Source organism: Capra hircus, chromosome 4 (assembly GCF_001704415.2).
Source record: "Capra hircus breed San Clemente chromosome 4, ASM170441v1, whole genome shotgun sequence".
Taxonomy (NCBI): domain Eukaryota; kingdom Metazoa; phylum Chordata; class Mammalia; order Artiodactyla; family Bovidae; genus Capra; species Capra hircus.
Genome location: NC_030811.1, coordinates 13,067,323 through 13,090,579, shown reverse-complemented (window position 1 = coordinate 13,090,579; position 23,257 = coordinate 13,067,323). Strand labels below are relative to the sequence as shown.

Below are 23,257 nucleotides of genomic sequence, written 5' to 3'. Positions count from 1 at the left end.
ACCTTCTGGATATGACACTTATCGCTGGAATAGTAACAGAGGAGTAACAAAGGAAATGGGATGATTTGTAAATGTTTATAGTTCTATTGCCATTTAAATTGAGAGTTATTATTCATTCTTACTCTCTCCAAGACAAGATGATTTGCATAAAAGATGAGAATAAAATTTAAGCAAGAGGGGCAATATTATGTTTATACTTGCATTCTAATTGTGGAATCTTAGAGTAAGAAAGATTATTTAGTTCAGTCTTTAGAGGAATTTAGACCCCTTTCCAGCATCCCTCCCAGAAGTCCTCTAGCTATTCTCAACCACCTGTAGAGTCAATGTCTGAAACAGAGTATTTCTAGAGTGTTTATCAATAATGAGTCCTAATCTAATGAAATTATTGATTTTGTTTTGTGTTTTAGATAAACAGCACAGTATATATCTATTCAATCATTTGTGTAAATGTTCATCTGAATACTGTGAAAAGCTAAATGTGAAAGAACAGATTGTAGGCTGGAAATAGGTTTTTATACTTAAACAAGCAGAGATTTTGTGCAATATTAGTTGTGGAGGTAACCACTAAGATGCAGAAGTGGAAACTGTGTCTCAACAGGCAGGTAAGTGGTTAATTCCTAATGGTGTATTTTGGAAAACGGTATGTCTACCTAGAGAATGCACTGTCCTTGATAAAACCTTCCAACTCAATATTAATCTATAGCAGCTTAAGGACTTTAGCATGTATATCAGTTAAGTGTCATAGTTTCTGGGGAAAAACGGAGATAACTTTAATATAAGCAAAGAATAAAATTTATTTCAATGATATGAGGTATTTCACTGAATGAAACAAAAACTCTATATTTGATTAACATGTGGCAACATACTTATTTTGAAATTTTAACCTCTTAAAAACTTAACAAGAAAGAAAATATATGTATATATGTGTTTATGTATATGTGTGCATTTTAGGATGACCAAACATATTATTTTAAATTCCATTTAAAAACACAAAACATCACTGAAAGTGGTTCTGAATACATTTTTACACCACAGAAAGGTATAAGGTGACATAGCTCTCTTTGCAGAGACTTCTCTTTAACCCTGGACATTAACTCAGTTCCTTCTGTCATAGGGCTATGGGAGACAATATGACCTCTGTCACTGAGTTCATCCTACTGGGATTTCCCCTCAACACAAGGACTCAGATGCTCCTCTTTGGGCTCTTCTCCCTGTTCTATGTCCTCACCCTGCTGGGGAATGGGGTCATCCTGGGGCTCATCTCACTGGACTCCAGACTGCACACCCCCATGTACTTCTTCCTCTCACACCTGGCCATCGTTGACATGGCCTACGCCTGCAGCACGGTGCCCCAGATGCTGGTCAACCTCCTGAGTCCAGCCAAGCCCATCTCCTTTGCTGGCTGCATCACACAGACGTTTCTCTTCTTGACATTTGCTGTCACAGAATGTCTTCTCCTGGTGGTGATGTCCTATGATCGGTATGTGGCCATCTGCCACCCGCTCCGGTATTCAGTCATCGTGAGCTGGAGAGTCTGCATCACACTGGTGGTGACCTCCTGGACCACCGGAGTCCTTCTGTCTTTGGTTCATCTAGTGTTACTTATACCCTTACCCTTCTGCATGACCCAGAAAATCGATCATTTCTTCTGTGAAATCATGGCTGTTCTCAAACTTGCTTGTGCAGACACACACATCAATGAGCTTATGGTATTGGCTGGAGCAGTTTCTGTGCTAGTGGGACCCTTCTCCTCAGTTATAATCTCATATGTGTGCATCTTCCGTGCCATCCTTAGGCTCCAGTCGGGGGAAGGGCAAAGCAAAGCCTTCTCCACCTGCTCATCTCACCTCTGTGTGGTCGGACTCTTTTATGGCACAGCCATTATCATGTATGTTGGACCCAGATATGGGAACCCCAAGGAACAGAAGAAATATCTTCTCCTGTTTCACAGCCTTTTCAACCCCATGCTCAATCCCCTTATCTATACTCTTAAGAATTCAGAAGTTAAGAATGCCATGAAAAGAGTGCTGGGAATAAAGAGTTTTATGAAAAGATGACCGCATCAGGGTTGACAATGACCTAGGAGAATATTATTTCAAAAGCTCTTAAGCCCAACCCTGCATAAGATTATCTGAGATGCTTATTTAAAATAGAGTAAATCTCCTGACCCACTGTTAGATCACTGATTCAGTAGATGCGGGAAGTATTTTAGAAAACTGTACCTTTAAATATTATCATTATCCAAATATTACCAATAGCAATTTGTGATGCTTCTGAATGTCATAGGCCAATATTTGGAAGTCACAGATCTAGAATAACACACTTTGTAATTTCTTCATCAAGCTATGTTCCAGCCCCATATCTCCCAAAATGTTTTCCTCAAATCTCCAGCTCTTGAAAAGGGCTTTCAAAATAAATTCTGGGGTCAAATGAGTTTGAGAGTTATTGCATAATAGATGACTCATTTTAGGGGGCTCACAATTCATACTATCACAGTAAAACCTGTAAAAATTCCTATGGTAAATACAGAAAAATTCTATTCCAGTTGTTAGCCAGTGTTTTCCAAACATACTTGGTCACATGACATTTTTTAATAACATTTCATTGGAAGTTTATTAGAACCAGGAATCTTGATATTTACTGATTTATTGTGAACACTTCCTGTAACTGTCTTCTCAAGTCAAATGATTTTTTGTTCCTGCAGAGTGATCCTGTAAAGAGGATGTAGGTCTAAATACACAGTACTCTTCTCTATTATCTGGAAATGATAAAACCCTCTACTTCTTGCATAAGTATTCCAAAATACATCTCAGGGAATGACCTCATTCAGTTTCACAGTCTTCTAACCCTGAGATTTAAAAATTTATTCTGTATATATTTTCCTACTTACCAACTATATGAAATCAATCTATTTTTCTCATTCAAGGATATAAAGAGAAAACCAAGTTTCTCAAAGGAATCTGAAAGAATTTGCAAAGCTGATTACCTAACTAGTGTATAAGCTTTAGAAAAGTTTGATTGCTGTGTTTAGAAAATAGACACAAGGGAGAAGTTCTATAAGAGAATATTCATAGGAACAGGTACATGATAAATATGATAGGTGAAAAGGAAATGAATAAAGATAGAATGCCCAAGGGGCTAGTCAATCATTTGGAAATTAAGAACAAAACAAAATAGGGAAAATACATGATTTATTACTTATTGGTTATTCTTACAATGAAAAAACTCAAATGATAGCAACACAAACAGAGATATCCCGATACTCTATGTAGAATGCCATATCAGTCAGTTCAGTTCAGTTCAGTTGCTCAGTCGTGTCCGACTCTTTGTGACCCCATGAATCACAGCGCACCAGGCCTCCCTGTCTATCACCAACTCCTGGAGTTCACCCAGACTCATGTGCATTGAGTTGGTGATGCCATCCAGCCATCTCATCCTCTGTCATCCCCTTCTCCTTCTGCCCCAAATCCCTCCCAGCATCAGGGTCTTTTCCAATGAGTCAACTCTTTGCATGAGGTGTCTAAAGTATTGGAGTTTCAGCCTCAGCATCAGTCCTTCCAATGAACACCCAGAACTGGTCTCCTTCAGGATGAACTGGTTGGATCTCTTTGAAGTCCAAGGAACTCGCAAGACTCTTCTCCAGCACCACAGTTCAAAAGCATCAATTCTTTGGCGCTCAGCTTTCTTCACAGTCCAATTCTTACATCCGTACATGACCACTGTAAAAACCATAGCCTCGACTAGATGGACCCTTGTTGGGAAAGTAATGTCTCTGCTTTTTAATATGCTATCTAGGTTGGTCATAACACATATAGATTCCTATAATCTCAAAAGACAGATTTAAGTGAGGTGTTTACACAGTTTAAAAATTTCCTCCTTTAGTTTCTTTAGGTAGATATATGCCCAAGTATTTTATTCTTTTTGCTGCAATGGTGAATGGAATGGTTTTCTTAATTTCTTTTTCTACTTTCTCATTATTAGTGTATAGGAATGCAAGGGATTTCTGTGTGTTGATTTTATATCCCGCACTTTGCTATATTCATTGATTAGCTCTAGTAATTTTCTGGTGGAGTCTTTAGGGTTTTCTATGTAGAGGATCATGTCATCTGCAAACAATGAGAGTTTTACTTCTTCTTTTCCAATTTGGATTCATTTTATTTCTTTTTCTGCTCTGATTGCTGTGGCCAAAACCTCCAGAACTATGTTGAATAGTAGTGGTGAAAGTGGGCACCCTTGTCTTGTTCCTGACTTTAGGGGAAATGCTTTCAATTTTTCACCATTGAGGATAATGTTTGCTGTGGGCTTGTCATATATAGCTTTTATTATGTTGAGGTATGTTCCTTCTATTCCTGCTTTCTGGAGAGTTTTTATCATAAATAGATGTTGAATTTTGTCAAAGGCTTTCTTTGCATCTATTGAGATAATCATATGGCTTTTATTTTTCAATTTGTTAATGTGGTGAATTGCATTGATTGATTTGCGGATATTGAAGAATCCTTGCATCCCTGGGATAAAGCCCACTTGATTATGCTGTATGATTTTTTTAATGTGTTGCTGGATTCTGATTGCTAGAATTTTGTTAAGGATTTTTGCATCTATGTTCATCAGTGATATTGGCCTGTAGTTTTCTTTTTTTGTGACATCTTTGTCAGGTTTTGGTATTAGGGTGATGGTGGCCTCATAGAATGAGTTTGGAAGTTTACCTTCCTCTGCAATTTTCTGGAAGAGTTTGAGTAGGATAGGTGTTAGCTCGTCTCAAAATTTTTGGTAGAATTCAGCTGTGAAGCATCTGGACCTGGGCTTTTGTTTGCTGGAAGATTTCTGATTACAGTTTCAATTTCTGTGCTTGTGATGGGTCTGTTAAGATTTTCTATTTCTTCCTGGTTCAGTTTTGGAAAGTTGTACTTTTCTAAGAATTTGTCCATTTCTTCCACATTGTCCATGTTATTGGCATATAATTGCTGATAGTAGTCTTTTATGATCCTTTGTATTTCTGTGTTGTCTGTTGCGATCTCTCCATTTTCATTTCTATTTTGATTTTATTTTTCTCCCTTTGTTTCTTGATGAGTCTGGCTAATGGTTTGTCAATTTTATTTATCCTTTCAAAGAACCAGCTTTTTGTTTTGTTGATTTTTGCTATGGTCTCTTTTGTTCCTTTCGCATTTATTTCTGCCTTAACTTTTAAGATTTCTTTCCTTCTACTAACCCTGGGATTCTCCATTTCTTCCTTTTCTAGTTGCTTTAGGTGTAGAGTTAGGTTATTTATTTGACTTTTTTCTTGTTTCTTGAAGTATGCCTGTATTGCTATGAACTTTCCCCCTTAGCACTGCTTTTATAGTGTCCCACAGGTTTTGGGTTGTTTTGGTGTTTTCATTTTCATTCATTTCTATGCATATTTTGATTTCTTTTTTTATTTCTTCAGTGATTTGTTGGTTATTCAGAAGTGTGTTGTTCAGCCTCCATATGTTGGAATTTTTAATAGCTTTTCTCCTGTAATTGAGATCTAATCTTACTGCATTATGGTCAGAAAAGATACTTGGAATGATTTCAATTATTTTGAATTTATCAAGGCTGGATTTATGGCCCAGGATGTGATCTATCCTGGAGAAGTTTCCATGAGCACTTGAGAAAAAGGTAAAATTCCTTGTTTTAGGGTGAAATGTCCTATAGATATCAATTAGGTCTAACTGGTCTATTGTATCATTTAAAGTTTGTGTTTCTTGTTAATTTTCTGTTTAGTTGATCTATCCATAGGTGTGAGTCGGGTATTAAAGTCTCCCACTATCATTGTGTTATTGTTAATTTCCCCTTTCATACTTGTTAGCATTTGTCTTACATATTACAGTGCTCCTATGTTGGGTGCATATATATCTAAAGACCTATATATAGAAAACTATAAAACACTGGTGAAAGAAATCAAAGAGGATACAAATAGATGGAGAAATATACCATGTTCATGGATTGGAAGAATCAATATAGTAAAAATGAGTATACTTACCCAAAGCAATCTACTGATTCAATGCAATCCCTATCAAGCTACCAGCAGTATTTTCCACAGAGCTAGAACAAATAATTTCACAATTTGTATGGAAATACAAAAAAACCTAGAATAGCCAAAGCAATCTTGAGAAAGAAGAATGGAACTGGAGGAATCAAGCTGCCTGACCTCAGGCTGTACTACAAAGCCACAGTCATCAAGACAGTATGGTACTGGCACAAAGAAATAGAAAGCCCAGAGATAAATCCACACACCTATGGACACCTTATCTTTGACAAAGGAGGCAAGAATACACAATGGATTAAAGACAATCTCTTTAACAAGTGGTGCTGGGAAAACTGGTCAACCACTTGTAAAAGAATGAAACTAGAACATTTTCTAACACCATTCACAAAAATAAACTCAAAACGGATTAAAGATCTAAACATAAGACCAGAAACTATAAAACTTCTAGAGGAGAACATAGGCAAAACACTCTCTGACATAAATCACAGCAGGATCCTTTGTGATCCACCTCCCAGAATACTGGAAATAAAAACAAAAATAAACAAATGGGATCTAATTAAAATTAAAAGCTTCTGCACAACAAAGGAAACTATAAGCAAGGTGAAAAGACAGCCTTCGGAATGGGAGAAAATAATAGCAAATGAAACAACTGACAAACAACTAATCTCAAAAATATACAAGCAACTTATGCAGCTCAATTCCAGAAAAATAAATGACCCAATCAAAAAATGGGCCAAAGAACTAAATAGACATTTCTCCAAAGAAGACATACAGATGGCTAACAAACACATGAAAAGATGCTCAACATCACTTATTATCAGAGAAATGCAAATCAAGACCACAATGAGATATCATTTCACACCAGTCAGAATGGCTGCGATCCAAAAGTCTACAAGCAATAAATGCTGGAGAGGGTGTGGAGAAAAGGGAACCCTCTTACACTGTTGGTGGGAATGCAAACTAGTACAGCCACTATGGAGAACAGTGTGGAGATTCCTTAAAAAACTGGAAATAGAACTGCCTTATGCCAGCAATCCCACTTCTGGGCATACACACCGAGGAAACCAGAATTGAAAGAGACACATGTACCTCAATGTTCATCGCAGCACTGTTTATAATAGCCAGGACATGGAAGCAACGTAGATGTCCATCAGCAGACGAATGGATAAGAAAGCTGTGGTACATATACACAATGGAGTATTACTCAGCCATTAAAAAGAATACATTTGAATCAGTTCTAATGAGGTGGATGAAACTGGAGCAGATTATACAGAGTGAAGTAAGCCAGAAAGAAAAACACCAATATAGTATACTAACACATATATATGGAATTTAGAAAGATAATAATGATAACCCTGTATGCAAGACAGCAAAAGAGACACAGATGTAAAGAACAGACTTTTGGACTCAGAGGGAGAGGGAGAGGGTGGGATGATTTGGGAGAATGACATTGAAACATGTATACTATCATGTAAGAAATGAATCACTAGCCTAGGTTCGATGCAGGATACAGGATGCTTGGGGCTGGTGCACTGGGATGACCCAGAGAGATGATATGGGGAGCGTGGTGGGAGGGGGGTTCAGGGTTGGGAACTCATGTACACCTGTGGCATATTCATGGCAATGTATTGCAAAACCAATGCAATATTGTAAAGTAAAAAATAAATTAATTAATTAATTTAAAAAATTTCCTCCTAGTGAAAAAACATTTTTTTAAGTATCGATATTTTGTGGCTAAATACACAGACAGACAAAAGTTTAAGAAGTTTTTTAAACTGAGTTTTCTACTGCTGGAAGAAAATAACAATATTTTTAAGGGATATAAAAATAAATTGCATCTTTCATTGATTGTATATTTTTAAATATTATTTTGGAATATAGTCAAGTCCCAACTACTTGGAAAGTGGTAAAGCTTGGAGATAAGTAAAGGCTTTTAAGCACAGTTACAGAAATGTTTCGACTGCAGGTTAAACCCTAGAGTAGATTGAAGAAATAAGTTTTGTCAAACTTTAGTAGAGTTAAGCTCTGCTGAACAATTAAGAGTTTGGGAAATTAAGAGAGACTAGTTAATTGTATCAAAGTTTTATTTATATTATTGAACAAATATGATTTCAACAAGGGGATCAGTGTTCTTCTTTAATGTTGGTTTGGGTTAATGTTTAGTCCTTAATAAAGTTTATACTTAAGTCAGAAAATACTGTTCTAACCCTATTAATTAACTATATGTGGGAATTTTTGATGATCAGACTATGAGATCATGATTAGAACATTAGTGTTTATCCAGTGTGGGTGTTTTTCACTAGGAGGTTATTGTCACTGAAGAATTGACCGACTTTAACATAACTTATGACATAATCATGTTTAATGTGGATGTCAATTTGAACCTTTTTATAAGTATGGTTTTTCCAGAGGTCATGTATGGATGTGAGAGTTGGACTGTGAAGAAGGCTGAGCGCTGAAGAATTGATGCTTTTGAACTGTGGTGTTGGAGAAGACTCTTGAGAGTCCCTTGGACTGCAAGGACAGCCAACCAGTCCATTCTGAAGGAGATCAGCCCTGGGGTTTCTTTGGAAGGAATGATGCTAAAGCTGAAACTCCAGGACTTTGGCCACCTCATGCAAAGAGTTGACTCATTGGAAAAGACTGTGATGCTGGGAGGGATTGGGGTCAGGAGGAGAAGGGGTTGCCAGAGGAGGAGATGGCTGGATGGCATCACTGACTCAATGGACGTGAGTCTGAGTGAACTCTGGGAGTTGATGATGGACAGGGAGGCCTGGTGTGCTGTGATTCATGAGGTCACAAAGAGTCAGACATGACTGAGCAACTGAACTGAACTGAATGATGGCTATTTCTTCTCAGGAAAAGAATTACCTATACCCATTATCTAAAATCCTCCAGTTTTCCTTTCAAAAATCAGAGAAACGAATTTAAAAAAATCATGCTTCGATAAGCCTGGAGTCAGAGCTAATGCATTTCAATAATACTGAAGGGTATTTTCTAAAATTAGAATGTTGTTCAGTTGCTCAGTCATGTCTGACTCTTTGCATCCAATGGACTGCAACAAGTATTCTCTGTCCTTCACCATCTCCCAAGTCAGTGATGCCATCCAGCCATCTTGTCCTCTGTTGTCCCCTTCTCCTCCTGGCTTCAATCTTTCCCAGCATCAGGGTCTTATCAATGAGTTGGCTCTTTGAATCCGATGTCCAAAGTATTGGAGTTTCAGCTTTAGCATCAGTCCCTCCAATGAATATTCAGGACTGATTTCCTTTACGATTGACTCCTTTGATCTCCTTATAGTCCAAGGGACTCTCAAGAGTCTTCTCCAACACTACAGTTCAAAAGCATCAGTTCTTCAGCATTCAGCCTTCTTTATGATCCAATTCTCACATCCATACATGACTACTGGAAAAACCATAGCTTTGACTAGACAGACCTTTTTTGGCAAAGTAATGTCTCTGCTTTTGAATACACTGTCTAGGTTTGTCATAACTTTTCTTCCAAGGAGAAAGCATGTTTTAATTTCATAGATACACTCACCATCTGCAGTGATTTTGGAGTCCAAGAAAATAAAGTCTATCACTGTTTCTACTATTTCCCCATCTATTTGCCACGAAGTGATAGGGCCAGATGCCATGATCATAGTTTTTTAAATGGTGAGTTTTAAGGCAGCTTGTTCACTCTCCTCTTTCACTTTCATCAAGAGGCTCTTTAGTTCTTCTTTGCTTTCTGCCATAAGGGTGGTGTCATCTACATATCTGTGGTTATTGATATTTCTCCTGGCAATCTTGATTCTGGCTTGCGCTTCATCCAGCCTGGCATTTTGCATGATGTACTCTGCATGTATGTTAAATAAACAGGGTGACAATATACAGCCTTAAGGTACTCCTTTCCCAATTTGGAACCAGTCCATTTTTCCATATCTGGTTCTAACTGTTGCTTCTTGACCAGCATACAGGTTTCTCAGGAGGCAGGTCAGGTGGTCTGGTATTCCCATCTCTTGAAATCCTTACCAGTTTGTTGTGATGCACACAGTCAAAGGCATTAGCATAGTCAATGAAGCAGAAGTAGATGTTTTTCTTGAATTCTCTTGCTTTTTCCATGATCCAACAGATGTTGGCAATTTGATCTCTGGTTCCTCTGCCATTTCTAAATCCAATTTGTTCATCTGGATGTTCTCGGTTCACATACTGTTGAAGCCTAGCTTTAAGTATTTTGAGCATTACTTTGCAAGCATGTGAAATGAGCACAATTGTACGATATCGTGAACATGTCTACTTTGCATATGAGAACTTGTCACACCTGGTAATGTATTTTTGGCGTGTTTATCATATATGATGAAATTCTCCATGCAAGAATGCTGGATTGGTATTCTTCCCAACCCAGGGATTGAACCATCATCTCCTGCATTGCATGCAGTTTCTTTGTCATCTGAGCCACCTGGGAAGCCCAAATTTAGAATAAATTGTGCCAAATATGTCACAATTCTCATAATCAAAAAGCAGTATCTACTAAATAAAGTTTCTCTTTCTTGAGCAGTGATCAGTAAGCAAATTCTACTTTAAATTCCCATTTTTTAGTATTCCAAATGATACATTGAACTTTTGATCTTTCAACACATAATTACTCCAGAAATAAACTTAATAAAAATATTTTACAATTGTAACTTTCCATGAATTACAATTCCAAGACTTTGATGACTTTCTGAAGATAGGTTCATCCTTGACTTGGATATTTATTTTATCAATTAAAAGCCACTAGTTATTTTTTAAGAGCCACTAATTTGCACACCAATTTTTAAGATAATTTGGGAGATGTTTATATTATCAATGTGTTGATTTTTATTTATTCTACTTTCAAATGGAAATTATCTTTAATCTCAGTGGACCTTCTTATAACCATAATGGTTATTGTTGCTGTTCAGTTGCTAAGTCGAGTGCTACTCTTTGTGACCCCATGAACTGCAACATCCCAGGCTTCCCTGTCCTTCACTATCTCCAGGAATTTGCTCACACTCATCTCCATTGAGTTGATTATGCCATCCAACCATTTCATCCTCTGTTGCTCCCTTCTTCTCCTACCCTCAGTCTTTCCCAGCATCAGAATCTTAAGCTCAGTGATTATATAAAATGCCCAATGCTGACAGATAATATAAATATTTGAAAACATATTTATTGTAATTAAAAGGTGACTATATTATGTATGTTCTTTTCCTTTGTATACATTTATGTTTTGTATATGGTTACTCTGATCACCTTTAGAAGTTGTCCATGAGTTAAAAGCTATGTCACCTTGATATATAGAAAAAAATTATAACTTTGGGATGATACATTTCCCTATTTCTCCATCTATTTGCCATGAAGTGATGGGGTTTGGTATCATAAACATTTATATTTATTACTGTCTTAGTTAAATATTTTACTTTTTATAATGGTCAAGAGGACATAGAAAACTATGTCCTAATCTGTTGTTTTCACAGTATTTTAGTTTTTATGTATTAGTTTCCTGATTTCCACATTTCTCCAGGGCAAATGAACATAGAAACCATGTCGTAATCTAGTGTTTTCACAATATTTGGGGTTTTCTTTTATGTGTTGGTTTCCTGATTTCCACATTTCTGCAGGTCACCAAGAACATTAAAAGAAAGAAAGAAAAGTCCCAATATTTATGGATTGCCTAATATGCACCTGGAATTTCACACAACTAGGAGCCAGCTTTGGTATCCTCAAATGTGTGTTTCTTCTCACAGTGGGTCCGTAGAGCAGGAACACAGGTGGACACGTTCTCAAAACTTGGTAACTGTGCCCACTTTCACCCAAGTTTATGTCATGATTCTAGCAAGTTAGGAATCACACTATGATGCACTTACTAGTTCTTAAATTGCCTGATTGATTGATTGCCTGAAATTTCAAAAATAGCATTTTAACTTCTTTATGTTCAGTAAATGAATGCAGCAAAATACAAATAAATATGACAACATCTGAGATACAAAATATTCTCTAACTCCCAGAAGAGGCAGGAGATTGCTAAGGGAAGCTGTCTTGGGGAGGGTCCTTTCCTCCACTCCTCTTAGGGACTGGACTCTGAATGGAGATTAGAGATTCTCAGAAAATCCTCCCTTAGGTGGCATCTAATAAGTCCCTTGGGACACCTTGCCCCTTTGGATTCCCCAATCCATTCCCTGCCTCTATAACCAGCTCTCAGAAGCATCTCCACACCTTAAGTTGTTACTTGGAATCAGCTGCTTTTTCAGGGTGCTTTCCGCCCACCTCTCCTCAACGCAAGGGACCCAGATCACACTGGGGAGAAGAGAAGCTGAACTACAGAGGTTAATGCCAGGAGCTTATTCCATGTCACACTGCTTCTGCTTCCTTATGGATTCAGCTGAACCATCTGGAGATTTGAGAACAGCAGTGCTGGAATTCATGAAATCCAAATAATGCCAACTATTCAGGGACTGTAAAGAGTGCTGTTTTCTCAGGGTGTGCCCTGGGGCCCTCTGTGTTTCCTAATCTTGTCCTGCTGGGGATGAGAAGGGAAACAGAAAAGGAGAGTGGCTCTGTCCCCCTCCCCAGTGGAGGTGGGCGTGCGCCACATGTCACAGCCACCCCTTCCAGTGAACCCTCAAGAGCTACAGCGAGGTTGAGCCCATCAGAGAATTAGCCTCCTTTTCTGAGGATCTGATCCCATTTCCAATCTGCAACAGAGGTGAGGGCTCTATAGCTCCCACAGAAGCTCGCCAAGGCAGGACCCCATCCAGCCTTCAGGTGTTTTCCTCTTCTGAGGTCTTGAGTTCAAATGGGGGTGCTAACCAGGTTGCCTTATTTTATTTTACCATTTATTTCTCTTAGGTCTGCTATGGCATGTGGCTTTATTATTATTATTAGCTATCATTGTTATCACTACAAATCTCAGAAAGAGAAATAAATATTCTCTGTTAATACTAAAAATACATGCTCATCACTCATATTCTGTATGAGTAATTAGATGCACATTTTATAAACAAAATATGCAAAGGTGTTTAAGATTTGGTTATTTTTGTGTTATTGGTGGAGAAATATCCATGTGATAAAGATTTACTTGAAAAAGATGACACTAAAAAAGAGAAGAAAGAAATTTCTGTTTCGTGGATTTAAATGGAACATTTGGAAATTTTCCAAGCTGAAGGAAACCATTGTAGGTATATTATGGAACGGTGTTACATTTCAGAATTATCAGCATATTGGTTATTGTATAAATTATGCATTTATATTATGGCAGGCATAGTCACAATATATGCTAAATCTATGAGAACATATTTATTACAGTGTGTTATGAAGCCAAATGGACACTAAATCCATGTCTTATATTTATCTTTCATTAAGTGCAGCATTAAAAACTATCAGGCATCTAGAATATACTCAATAAATATGAGTAACTTACATTTTCTGTAGGTTGGAGGATAAGTTTTTGTGATGGGGATGGAAAGAGTAAAGAAAGGGACCAAGATGTTAAGAAGTGGAATAGCAAGGAAGGAGAATGAGATCATCAATAGTTCTTTACATTTTCTTTTTATAGGATGTTTCCATTTTATGTGCGCGTTTTCAATATATATCCCCACTCTTTCTCCTTCAGCATATTTTCACAGTCGTGTCTTCACAGAGCCCAAAACCATCAGCCTGCTTCACTATGTACTTCCACAGTACCTGGTATACAGGAAGCACTCAATAGTACGATCAGTTATTATTAACCTTTAACAGATTCTCAAATAGCCTTTCATTACGTGAAACTGACAGTTCTTTGTGCTCAGCGGTAGTTCTTATATCTGGGAAAAGTCACTTATCAGTCCTTACCCCATACAACAACTTTGAGAAGTCTTGGCTTGGCCCTACATAAGCACTAAGATGAATTAGCTTTCAGTTCTTTCTTATTACTTGCAAGTAAACACCCTTACAGTTGAACTGAGCTATGGATAAACATGGATGATCATCTTAGGAGTTCTTCTTCACACATGCCTGCTACTTTAGAAAAGAACTTTCCAGCTCCCTATTGCTTCAAGATTTATTTTTTAAGATGCAGGTTTCGTCAGGTTCTGATGTTTTATTTATATATGAAATGATTTCCCTCTTGAATATTTATTTTAGAACTTTAGAGTCACCTGATTATTTATTAACCAGATAATAATTTGGCATTTTTTAACTCTGGAACTGTACATATATGAATTAATAGACATCACTATGCTTATAAGGTATGCTTGGAACTATGATACTTCCCCTTTAACCTCACCAGCAGTTTAATCTGCCTGTATTCCATTTGACTGTTTTGAACTAATAGTAGATATGTAGGTAGCAAATAAAAATAAGAAAAAATAAAGAAGTGTATCCAAAATTTAATTACTTAAAACAATTTATAAATTCTTTAGTTATTCTTTTGAATTTCTATACTTTGTTTGGGACAAATAAGCTGAACTCAAAATAGTGAGAGTAGAACATATTTTAAAAGGCATCAGACCTGAGATAAGGACATCACAATGTAGATATTTACTCATTTGTTTATGTTTATTACTTTGCCATTCAACAAATATTTATTAACTGCCAGGGGTATAAAAATGAACAAGCCTATTCCTGTGCTTTAAAATAAATCAAATTTGAAATAAATATGGCTACTGTGCTTAAAAGAATATACACACATACTGACCTTTTTCATCTGTCTTTCAATTTCACTAAAAAAAAAATCATGACTTGTACTGTATTTCTTTTTCCATTTATATTTTCCTGTGAAGGAAAATTGGAAAAGGAAATTGCTGTTTCAGAAGGGGATGGATTCAAATATATTGTATATCTTTCACAGTCAAATATTCTTCCATGTTTTATGTGCTTAAAAAATACAGAAACATTGTTATGCATAGAAATCTGTAATATTAACCTAAAGTCAAATAATGCCTGGTGATATATAAGGACTTTTTATTGTATTAGTTAGGTTACTTTTGTGTCCAGGCAAATTGACAACTTATGAATAATGTTTAGGAGGAAACAGACATCTCATCTGTCGTTGTTAGGAAGGGATCCATTTCTTTCCGAGTTTTGCTTTAGTGAGGTTACCTTGGTCCAGGGTCTGGTCCTCACTTTTTAGATCCAGCTTTGGAAAGTGTTTAGGAACTACATCATGCTATGTAAACCACAATTGGATAATGCATAAGCCAGAACATCTAAATGTTCATTTGTTTAGAATTTGAAATGCAATTGCATAATAAGCAAACAACTTTGCTGATTGATGCCTTCATCTTATTCCCTGGTCAGCTGGTAAAGAATCCACCCGCAATGCACAAGACCTGGGTTTGATCCCTGGCTTGGGAAGATCCCCAGGAGAAGGGAAAGGCTTCTCACTCCAGTATTCTGGCCTGGAGAATTCCATGGACTGAATAGTCCGTGGGGTCGTAAAGAGTCAAACACAACTGAGCGTCCTCTTAAGTGTTCAGTTAACTGGTGAACTGGTGAACACAAAATCAGAGCAGGAGGGCTAATCAGGGATCTTACTGACTAACGTTATTGAGTACTGGTCATCCAAACCAGCCATCTAGACTGTGGACATAGAACTGCCTGATGCGTAGAATCCGTGTCGACTGGTCAGGCTTCCCCTTCCCTGAAGGTCTTTAAGACGCACAGACAGCGCTGCCTCTCTGACCTTATGTCTGTGCTCTGTACTGAGCAGCTCCTGTCTTCCACCCACAGTCTTTCTCTAACAGGTAACTCACTCAACTGACTACATTTGGGTTCAGTCGCATCTTTCTGTCCTGCCTCCCTGATACTGTTTCAAAGCACCTTAGGTGGACTTCTGGAGATTCCCAAAACGCTTCAGTCACGTGTTTCTTGGTATTATCTTGTTTTTAACCTATAGGTTGTTATTCTCATCACTTCAGTATATGCTTCCAAGTTTCTCTCTCAAAATTCAATTCTGTCTCTTACATCCATGTTGATATCTCCACAGGTATTGAGGACAGCTAACTCAGGTGCGGCCAAAAACAGCACCTTTTTCAACACTAATCCTAAAAGCGTAACTAAACCTCAAGTTACTTGGTTTTTGCAATGGCACTGACAAATGTTTGCACTAGAAATAATGTTGAATTTTGACATAGTTTATAGAGGAAACTGTCATCCAAGATACAAGGTAAGGAAAAAAAGTTTAATTTACCAAACCACAAATTCATAGACTAGATATCTTACCACTAACATACTAATGCTGCCATTTGTCAAGAGGCAAGCTGAATTTATCATTGTTTCTGTTAGATACTTATAAAGTATGTATTAATCCTTACTGCTGATTTCAGTAACTATTTTTTTTTTTGCTTAAATGGTAATATGTTTTGGATTTCAGATATAAAACATTTCCCAAATATGAAGGATTGAGTGAATAGTAAGATGGGTCTAGTTCCTGATTCTAGGCTATGATCAATCTGATTCTCTTTTAAAAAATGTTTTCCAGTTTTATTGAGATATCAATAACATACAGTATTATCTAAATTTAAGGTATACACTGTAGTGATTTGAGTTGCAAATATTGTACAGTGATCACCATAATAAATCTAGTAAACATCTGTCATAGCATATAGTTAATTGGTACTCTAGCATAAATTTATTTTTAAATTTTAAAACTAAAAAATAAATTTAAAAATCCATCTCACATATTGATAACCATGAAAAGAGAAACTTTTTTTTTTCTCGTGGTTAGAAGTCATAGGGTCATTACTCTCTTACGCCTTTTAAATATACCATAGAGTAATGTCAATTATATTCATTATGTTAGCTATAGTCACTAGTCCCTATTGAGTATGTTCATCTAGTTTCTGCTCCATACCTACCCTTCGATCCTTAACCACAAATTTAATCCCTTGTCTATAAGTTTGGTGGTTGGTTTTTAGCTCCCACATACAAATGAGATCATGCAGTATTTGTCTTTCTCTGTCTCATTTATCTCACTAAGCAGAATGCCCTCAACGTCCGTTCATGTCACAAATGGCAGGACTCCCATCTTTTTGCGCTGGACACACACACACACTCCCTACTTCTTATCCTCTCATCTGCTGGTGAACACTTAGGTAATTTCCATGTCTTCACTATTGTGAGTAATGCTGATATGAACATTGGGGCACAGGTAAGTTTTTGAGTTAGTGTTTATTTTTCCTTCAGATAAATGCCCAGGAGAAATTGCTAGATCGTATGGTAATTGCATTTTTATTTTCAGGGAAAAATTCCATATTGTTTTAAACAGTAACTGTAACAATTTTCACTTCCACCAACAGTGTAAAAGGATCCCTTTTTTTACATCTTTGTCAACATTTGTCATCTTTCATCTTTTTGATCATAACCATTCTATCAGGCATGATGCGATATGTCACTGTGATATTGATTTGCATTTGTCTGATATTGAGTGATACTGAGTAACATTTCAGGTCCCTTTGGTTATCTGTATGTATTCCTTAAGAAAATGTCCATTCAGATTCTTTATTCACATTTAGATTGGATTATTGGCAACAATGTTCCATCTATAATGGCTATAGTTTTTCCAGTAGTCATGTATGGTTGTGAGAGTTGGACTATAAAGAAAGCTGAGCACCGAAGAATTAATGCTTTTGAACTGTGGTGTTGGAGAAGACTCTTGAGAGTCTCTTGGACTGCAAGGAGATCCAACCAGTCCATCCTAAAGGAAATCAGTCCTGAATGTTCATTGGGAGGACTGATGTTGAAGCTGAAACTCCAATACTTTGGCCACCTGATGCAAAGAGCTGACTCATTGGAAAAGACCCTGATGCTGGGAAAGATTGAGGGCAGGAGGAGAAGGGGATGACAGAGGATGAGATGGCTGGATGGCATCACCGACTCAATGGACATGGGTTTGGGTGGACTTCAGGAGTTGGTGATGGATGGGAAGGCCTGGCGTGCTGCAGTTCATGGGGTCACAAAGAGTCGGACACGACTGAGTGACTGAACTGAAGTGATTGGCTTTTTTGCTGCTGAGTTGTATGGGGTTTTTTAAATATATATTTTAATATTAACCCCTTGTTCAATATATATGGTTTGCAAGTATCTTTTCCCATGCCTTTTGTTGTCTTTTCATTGTGTTAATCTTTTTATTCCTTTGCTGTGCAGAACCTTTTTAGTTTGAGGTAGTTCCACTTGTTTATTTTTTATTTTGCTTTAGATGTCAAAAAATTCATTGCCAAGAGCCATGTCAAGGACTGTTTATTTTATGTTTCATTTATTTCTTTGTAGTTTCAGTTCTTTTGTTTAAGACTTTAATCCACTGTGTGCTAATTTTTGTGAGTGGTGTAGGATAGGAGTCTACTTTCATTCTTTTATATATGAATATCCAACTTGCACATTTACTGAAGAGACGGTCCTTTCTCCACGGGGTATTCTTGGCTCCCTTGTTAAATATTAGTTGAATGTATTTGCAGGGATTTATTTCTGTGCCCTCAATCCTGTTTAATTGGTCTGTGTTTCTGTTTTTAGGCCAGTAATGTATTGTTTTGACTACTGTAACTTTGTAATATAGCTTGAGATCTAGAAGTAGAAAGCATGAAGCTTTGATCTTTCTCAGGATTGCCTTGGCTATTGTGGGATTTTGGCAATTCCTTAAAAATCTAGGATTATTTTTCTAATTCTGTTAGAAATACCATGGGAATTTTGATAGGGGCTGCATTGAATCCATCTATGGCTTTTGGCAGCATGTACTAATTCATCCAATCCATGAACATGGGATTTAAATACCAATTACTTCTGATTCTTTCTACTATCGGGTAGTTCTCCCACTGATTTCAACATAAGCAGCTCTTCACTTCAGTTCAGTTCAGTCGCTCAGTCATGTCCAACTCTTTGTGACCCCATGAATCGCAGCATGCCAGGCCTCCCTGTTCATCACCATCTCCCGGAGTTCACTCAGACTCTCTGATCTCCAGTAGCATATTGGACACCTTAGACAATCCATATTTCATGATTATTTTCTCATGATTTGGTTTGATATTTCTTATTTCAGGACAGCGTCAGTGGCTCTAGGTAAGTCTTTATTGATGACATTTCTCTTCTGTAAAATTGAATATGAGATTGAAAATTTAATTTATTGGACACTTAACTTTATTTAGATAGATAAGTCTGTCTGTCTTTCCTTTTCTGCTTCCTTCTTTCTTCCTTTCCCCTTCCTAAACTTTCTATTCTTTCTTTCCTTATTTATAATTCATGAGTTCTTAAAGATGTTTATTAATAGTTTTCCATATACCAAAAATATATGAAGTATTAAATAAAATAGATGTTGCATAGCTGTCTGATTCTCTCTTAATAGTGAAATGGAGAAAAATCAGATGATGGTTACAGAGTTCATCCTCCGGGGATTTTGTCTTGGTCCAAGGATCCACTTATTCCTCTTTGGGCTCTTCTCCCTGTTCTATGTCCTCACCCTGCTGGGGAACAGGGTCATCCTGGAGCTCATCTCACTGGACTGCAGACTGCACACCCCCATGTACTTCTTCCTCTCACACCTGGCCATTATTGACATGGCCTATGCCTGCAGCACAGTGCCCCAGATGCTGGTCAACCTCTTGAGTCCAGCCAAGCCCATCTCCTTTGCTGGCTGCATCACACAGACCTTTCTCTTTCTGAGTTTCGCTCACACTGAGTGTCTGTTCCTGGTGGTGATGTCCTATGACCGGTATGACCATCTGCCACCCTCTCTGATATTCTGTCATTGTGAGCTGGAGAGTCGGCATCAGCCTGGTAGGGACTTCCTGGGCATTTGGCTCCCTCCTGGCTCTGGTCCATTTGGGTCTCATCCTGAGGCTGCCCTTCTGTGGGCCTCATGAAATCAACCACTTCTTCTGTGAAATCCTGTATGTCCTCAAGCTGGCCTGTGCTGATACCAGGCTCAACCAACTTGTCCTCTTTGCTGCTTCCGTGTTTGTCTTAGTCGGGCCCCTCTGCCTGGTGCTGGGCTCCTATGCGTGCATCCTGGCCTCCATCCTGAGGATCCAGTCCACTGAGGGCCGCATGAAGGCCTTCTCCACCTGCTCCTCCCACCTCTGTATGGTTGGGCTCTTCCTTGGAGTGCCATCGTCATGTCCATGGCCCCCAAGTCCTGCCACCCTGAGGAGCAGCAGAAGATCCTTTCCTGTTTTATAATCTTTTCAACCACATGCTGAACCTGCTGATCTACAGCCTGAGGAGCAAAGAGGTCAAGGGTGCCCTGAGGAGAGCACTGTTCAAGAAGAGTCATTTCTAACTGGTGACATTTGAATCCAAAAAAGTTCTCTGCTCTCTTATATGTGCCTTGATGATAGAAGAATAAGATTTCCCTCTCCCTTTGAAGGAAAAGTTTTAGCTATATTGCTTTCATTGATTTTTCTTTCAGATGTGATTTTATTGTTATTGTTCAGTCACTAAGCATGTCCCATGAATTCCATGAACTGCACTCCAGGCTTCCCTGTCTCTCACTGTCTCCCAGAGTTTGCTCAAACTCATGTCCATTGAGTCAGTGATGCTATCCAACCATCTCATCTTAGGTCACCCACTTCTCCTGTCCTCAGTCTTTCCCAGCATCACAGTCTTCCAATGAGTCAGCTCTTTACATCAGGTGGCCAAAGTATTGGAGCTTCGACTTCACCATCAATCCTTCCAGTCAACATTCAGGGTTGATTTCCTTTGGGGTTTACTGGTTTGATCTCCTTGCAGTCCAGGGGACTCTCCAGAGCTTTCATCAGCAACACACTTCCAAAGCATCAGTTCTTTGGCACTCACCCTTCTTTATGCTCCAGCTCTCATATCAGTACATGACTACTGGAAAAATCATAGCTTGGATTATACTATGATCTTTTTTCTTTGATTGCTCTGAATTTAATATATCTGAAATTAACATTTATTTAAATTGATTTCCTGAGTCTACAAATTTGAATAGTCTTTCCACTGCCCTAACTATATTAGCTCATCAATGGTTTAGGTCACAAGATTTGGAAGAAAAAAAGAGTTATGAAGGGAGGTGATCTTGAAAGACTGGATGCACCCTTGTCCACTCACAAAAATTGCACTCCCCCTGTTCAAGAGTCAGTCAGAGATGTCTAGCTAGTTGTGCTACATAATGTTGAAAAATCTCATATGAAAATTGTAGAGCCATATTAGGGAGCAGGCTGATAATTATGAAGGAACATAATTAATACAAGGTATTTTGGAGAGCCAAACCAGTCAATCCAAAAGGAATTGGACTGCAAGGAGATCCAACTAGTCAATCCTAAAGGAAATCAGTCCTGAATATTCATTGGAAGGACTGATGCTGAAGCTAAAACTCCAATACTTTGGCTACCTGATCTGAAGAACTGACTCCTTGGGAAAGACCCTGATGCTGGAAAATATTGAAGGCAGGAGAAAGGGACAAGAAAGGATGAGATGGTTGGACCGCATCACCTACACGATGGACATGAGTTAGAGCAAGCCCTGGGAGTTAGTGATGGACAGGGAAGCCTGGCGTGCTTCAGTCCATAGGGTCGCAAAGAGTCAAACACGGCTGAGCGACTAAACTGAACTGAACTGATTTTGGAGAAAGCAGGGAAGATAAAGGGAAAGCTTGCTGATTGGGTGGAAATAGTATGTTGTTTACAGCTTTGGAGGTAAACTGATTAGCTCATGGCTGCTAAAAGAATAAAACTAGGCAGATAATGGGTACAAACAAAAAAATTCTGTTGTTTTTTAGATTCCCAGAAAATTTTGTGGGTTGAATGTAAGTTATGTTGATGTACGGACTGTCTCTGAATATTATTTTCTAGTGTCTTTTCAACAGTAATTTCATAGGAAATTCTGCCTGATAGTATAAGCGGCTAGCATGGTATGACTGGCTCTTCTGCCTTGTAATTAATTCCGTTTTACAAACCCAACGGTCAGAGTTGAGTCCTATATATTTGATGTAATTTTTCATAGTGTTACTTTTACATCCACTTTATAACTTGACCTGAGACAAGGATGGCCGCTTTCCCCCGGACTCTTCCTCAATTTCATCATAACACTGAACAGAAGGCTTGTTCAGTAAAATTAGGGTGTGTCCTTCATTTGGGCTTTAATAACTTCTCAACCCTATTCTTAATTACTGTGTGTGGGCAACAGTGCTTACTGAATGTAGAAACAGTGGGCTTTTACAAGAGTTAAGGCTTGAATTGACTGCTCTGTGCTGCACACTTCACGCTCGTATCAACCATTTACATGGACCATCTTGCTCAGTCATCATAACATATCCCAGAAGAGGGTCCTATTATCAGTCTGTTTTATGTATGCATGTACCAGAAAAACAGTTCAGACCTTTACCTGGACAGTCTGACTCCTGAGACTTGTGTACTTAACCATAACGATGTCATAGGTCAATATCATTGTAATTCAATAAAGAAGAAGTTTAAGATATCCCAAGGAAGAATATGTTAACTGAAGAAGTATCTCTGCACTGTCTCATGTATGCAAAGTGAGCTGCTCTTTGCTCTCTGAGGCCTGGAAGATCAGAGACAATTTATGAGAGGTCAGTTGTCCTGTAAAGTAAAATATATGGACAGAGTTGCAAGAGTTATGGGACTTCTAGAGGAATACAGACAATGAAGAAGGTGAGAATTAAGTCTACTCTCACTGAGATTGGTTTGCCCCTTTAGGGCAAAGTTCAGCTAAGATCAAAATTTTAGTTCAGCTAAGATTTAGTTCAGCTAAGATCAAAAGCTGTTGTTCAAGCTGGTTTTAGAAAAGGCAGAGGAACCAGAGATCAAATTGCCAACATCCACTGGACCATGGAAAAAGCAAGAGAATTCCAGAAAAACATCTATTTTTGTTTTATTGACTATGCCAAAGCATTTGACTGTGTGGATCACAATAACTGTAGAAAATTCTGAAAGAGATGGGAATACCAGACCACCTGACTTGCCTCTTGAGAAATCTGTATGCAGGTCAGGAAACAACAGTTAGAACTGGACATGGAACAACAGACTGGTTCCAAGTAGGAAAAACAGTGCGTCAAGGTTGTATATTGTCACCCTGCTTATTTAACTTCTATGCAGAGTACATCATGAGAAATGCTGGGCGGGAAGTAGCATAAGCTGGAATCAAGATTACTGGGAGAAATATCAATAGCCTCAGATATGCAGATGACACCACCCTTATGGCAGAAAGTGAAGAGGAGCTAAAAAGCCTCTTGATAAAAGTGAAAGAGGAGAGTGAAAAAGTTGGCTTAAAGCTCAACATTCAGAAAACGAAGATCATGGCATCTGGT

General features: G+C 38.0%; 1 protein-coding gene and 1 pseudogene across 1 annotated transcript; both read left to right on the top strand.

Moving 5' to 3' along the window:
- Positions 1,119 to 2,057, top strand: LOC108635872 (olfactory receptor 13-like). The gene has a single exon (XM_018047479.1). It carries the CDS (start codon positions 1,119 to 1,121, stop codon positions 2,055 to 2,057), a length of 939 nt encoding a protein of 312 aa, XP_017902968.1.
- LOC102188738 lies at positions 19,320 to 20,248 on the top strand (annotated as a pseudogene).

Coding starts and splice junctions, on each gene's coding strand:
- LOC108635872 (XM_018047479.1), top strand. CDS start 1,119: ATGGGAGACAATATGACCTCTGTCACTGAGTTCATCCTACTGGGATTT.